Source organism: Carassius auratus, chromosome 13 (assembly GCF_003368295.1).
Source record: "Carassius auratus strain Wakin chromosome 13, ASM336829v1, whole genome shotgun sequence".
Classification (NCBI taxonomy): Eukaryota; Metazoa; Chordata; class Actinopteri; order Cypriniformes; family Cyprinidae; genus Carassius; species Carassius auratus.
The window spans coordinates 12,405,864-12,410,458 of record NC_039255.1 but is presented as its reverse complement, the minus strand read 5'-3'; the positions used below and the strand labels follow the sequence as shown (position 1 = coordinate 12,410,458).

At 31.1% G+C, this 4,595-nt stretch overlaps 1 protein-coding gene across 1 annotated transcript in view; it reads left to right on the top strand.

Moving 5' to 3' along the window:
• The window catches only part of LOC113113250 (calcium homeostasis modulator protein 2-like), a 5,289-nt gene extending 694 nt beyond the window's left edge, over positions 1-4,595 (top strand). The window contains exons 2-3 of the mRNA XM_026279401.1: positions 3,202-3,323; positions 4,472-4,595. Of these exons, the coding sequence (XP_026135186.1) occupies positions 3,202-3,323; positions 4,472-4,595 (246 nt within the window). The remainder of the gene's footprint in view (positions 1-3,201; positions 3,324-4,471) is intronic.

Below are 4,595 nucleotides of genomic sequence, written 5' to 3'. Positions count from 1 at the left end.
GTCTTATACGTGTTTTTTCTTATTTTGCTAATTATCTGGTGTAAGAAAAATAAAACTTGTTTCCATTTAATATAGTTTTTCTTGTGTAAAATGCACTTCATTTAGAATTTTTTTTTTTTTTTTTTTTTTTTACATCGTGCATGAATGAATGAGGTATTTAAACATCGCTTACACTTTAAAAGAGGGAGGAGACTCTTGGTTTAACGAAGAAAACCAGCTCCCGTCCCAACCAGGTTACGTTCACAGTGTCTGCACATCTGCAAGTGTTTGCTCATCTGCAATACATCTGCAATACATCTGGACGTTTCCTATTAGATGTCCAATTTACAGTTTGCAAATGTCTTTAAGATGTTTATGTTTTTAGATGGCATGTAAAACTGACACCTTAAAGACGTCTAGATGTTTGTACACAGCAGATGCTTTCCAGATCTTTAACAGACATCTTGAAGACGTAGGCTACGTGTGCTGGCCTACTACAAAAAGAAAAGTTACTATTTCCGCAATTAAAACTGGTCGATTTGCATTAATGTATCAATGTCTTCCAAAACAAACAAAACAAAACAAAGCAGCATCGTTTGCTGTTTAAAGAAAAATGTAGTAACATTGCAGTGTTTTGTTTATGGACGACAGATGGCGATATTTATCATAAAGTTAACAAAGACTGCAACATAACGAGAATAAGAATAATAGCCTATCCACATTAAGAACTTTCCATTTCCATTGAATCAATATGTATTTAGTCTTAAAATAGATTTTGATTTGAGATCTGGAACAACAACTGAAAAAAAAAACATTTTGTTTTCCATCTTAAGCCCAGAATGTGTACTAAGCTTATTTAAAACTGTTAAGATTTACATTGTGATTCCTTTCTAAATATAAATACACTTCTTATAAAAACAATAAAACAACATGTACTGTACATATGTTTCCAGAAATAATAATAATTTAATATAAATGTATTCTTTTGTCTAATTGACTAGCTACAATGCACTTTGCTTCATTGACCAGTTAAGATTAAACATAGTCAAAAGGGAAAAAAAGCACCTTGCTTGATTTCATTACAGTGACTAGCCTCATCTCACCAGATGCCCTGTTTTGATGGTGTTGGTGGGATGGGGGGTTAAATTCTCATCTTCTACAGGGGTCTGTGTTTACACAATATTCTCTCACTTTTCTGAATTATCTCATTGGTCAATATGTTTGATGCACATTGATTCTGATTATTCTCTGTTTTAGCCTATGGTTTGGCTGCCAAGGTGACATGTTACATTAGAGTTCAATCATTGGAGTAGATGTGTTTGGAGGATACACATTCGCCTTTGAAGAACATTTTCTCCTCTTGAATCAATGCTAACTGCTTCACGTTTTAAATCAAAATCAGATTTACTTAATCCTGGTTTAAACTGTTAAACTGATCATAGACCTTCTCACTTTCTCCTCTTCAAGACTGAGTTAATCTTTAATCTGCTCAACACTGTCCCAAAATTACAGGATTAGCTTGTAACATATGGGCTTTTTGCAAAGGGAAGCATCCGACTCCAGACAAGCCCATCATGTGAGTGAGTGAAAACTCATATTAACTCATCTACTCATGTGTGGACCAAGCCCTTTAAACAAGACTAGCAGCTGCTGGTCAGCCATGGCAATCTGGAATCAATTAAATCAAACCTGTAGATTTGGCTGAAATGCCAATTTGAACAGCAAAATTACTTGTCCAATGCAAAATGACCTGACAGCATGAGTTTATATACGGTTTGAACCACAGTCAGCAGGGACATTGTAAAAATGCTTGTCGCGAAACTGATGCACTGATATATGAATATACAGCACATATTTTGCATAGAACTCTATTATATAATATTTAAAAGAGAAATACTGTATTTAAGAAACTAATATATGTAATTAATATTGTGTAATAATGTTATATTGAACATTTTATATACTTAATTATTTACACTGGATAAAGCTACAAAAATTATTTTTGTTAAATTAATATCCAAATATATCTTTAAATATATCTATATACTTGTCACTGAACCATTAAAGCTAACATACAGTACATAAGACATTTATAGGATTTTTTTAAAAATTAATTCATATTAATGATTATATTAAAAGTCTTCATAACACATACAAATAAGTTTCTATTACTATGTAATATTTTATGTTTTTGGTTCTTGAAATCAAGTGATTATCTTTAATAGAGTCTGACTCATTCTAGGAGTAGAGCTGCTTTAATTGTTGCAAAAGGTACATGTTTTTTCTGTGCAATTGTACAATCAGACATGTTGTAAATATGACTCGATAAAATGAGTTGTCAGTGAATCTTTAAGGGAGATGTTCATTGCTTTGTATCAAATATTAGTGTATAGTGTGTGCTCAGCTAAGCCAAAGCTGGAAAACATACAAAAAATACATCAATCTTACTTTGCTAAAATGTCACTAAATTGTATTTATTTATTTATTTATTTTTAATTGTCTTTTGGTACTGAACTCAATTAGTAAGAAAGACTATGGAAGGCTAATAATAATAACAATGTTGCGAAATAGTGTTTTGTACAGTAAGTGTTTACTGTAGTTTATCCTGTGATTAATTAGGATTTAAAATGTTAAAAATGTTTTAGTTTTTAAGTGCATTTTAATTTTTACAAAATGAATGCTGAAATCATTTTGTGTAAGTTTAATTTTCACTTAATTATACATATATTTAATTTATTTTTAAAACTATTATGTAATATTAATTTCATTCATTTTTTTGACCATTAAAAATTATTTTAATATAATCCTACTGTAAAATGTAAAAACAAATCCTTAAGTGTTAAAGTAAGATTACTGTATGGTCTTACTATATGGTATATATATAGGGAAAATATTAAACAAAAGTGTTTTAAAAATATTTATTAAAAAAACTATGATACTATAGCGTTTAGCTTAGAAATAATATGCTAAAACAAAGTTTCAGTTTTTGGTGTTGCTAATTTTTTTTATATAATATTATTTGATAATATTTAATAGTACATTAGAAATGTTTTATGTAATCCATGTAATATTTCTGGTAGTATTTCAATGTTTTAGATTTGTTTAGTTTTGTGGCCTTAAGTATGTTTATTTAGTATTAAAAAACATCATCATATTCGTGGGACAGATCCAATACAGTATCACAGTCCCTCTGAATATCATTTTTGTCTCTAATCTTTGCAGTATATGGAGGGTCCATTGCTTGACAGCCTGTACTGGACAAAGTGGTATAATGATGAGCCTCTTCCGAATGGAAATCAATCCTTCATTTACTACGAGAACATGTTGTTAGGAGTCCCTCGTAGGTGCACAAAGACTTCCAGCAGGAGATTATGGAGTGTTTTGATGTGTACAGCGACAACGAAAATGATAGCATGTTTGGACTAATCAACAGAACAGCGTGAGTGACATTTATGATTGGTAACAAATATTTATTATAATTATCATTTAAATAAACCATAAAATTAAATATAAAAACATGTAACATTAAAGCAATCTGATATAATTTATTGTTCTATTCCTACATTATATATATATATATATATATATATATATATATATATATATATATATATATATATATATATACACACACACACACACACACGCGCACACACGCGCACACACACACACGCAACACACACACACACACACAGTACAGACCAAAAGTCTGGACATAGCTTCTCATTCAAAGAGTTTTCTTTATTTTCATGACTATGAAAATTGTAGAGTCACACTGAAGGCATCAAGGGCTATTTGACCAAGAAGGAGAGTGATGGGGTGCTGTGCCAGATGACCTGGCCTCCACAGTCACCGGACCTGAACCCAATCGCCAACAAGTGCTAAGCATCTCTCGGGGAACCCCTTCAAGACTGTTGGAAGACCATTTCAAGTGACTACCTCTTGAAGCTCATCAAGAGAATGCCAAGAGTGTGCAAAGCAGTAATCAAAGCAAAAGGTGGCTACTTTGAAGAACCTACAATATGACATATTTTTCAGTTGTTTCACACTTTTTTGTTATGTATATAATTCCACATGTGTTAATTCATAGTTTTGATGCATATATATATATATGCATCAAAACTATGAATGAACACTTGTGGAATTATATATGGAATATATATATATATATATATATATATATATATATACACACACACACATACACATAGTGTTGGGAAAGTTACTTTTAAAAGTAATGCATTACAAGATTGTGTTACTCCTTAAAAAGTTACTAATTACGTTACTTAGTTACTCTTTATGAAAAGTAATGCATTATGTTTACTATTAGTTCAAGTCTTACTAAATGTATGTGCTTTTATCATTTTTATATTTAGCTTTATTTTGAATTGAGCAGCCACTGCATGGCTTTAGATGTAGATCTATTTAAGGCTGATGCTGTACTGGTTTTAAGACTTGATTTCTTATGGTACTTTTTGCCTTTCCATTCCAGGCTGGTACACAAAGTTGCTCAGCTTGAAAATGCTGTGATGACTATATCGTCCAAACTGGATGTTATCATGGAGAAAATGAGACTTAAGACATTAAACACAGACAACAAAGACATAGAGAGGTAG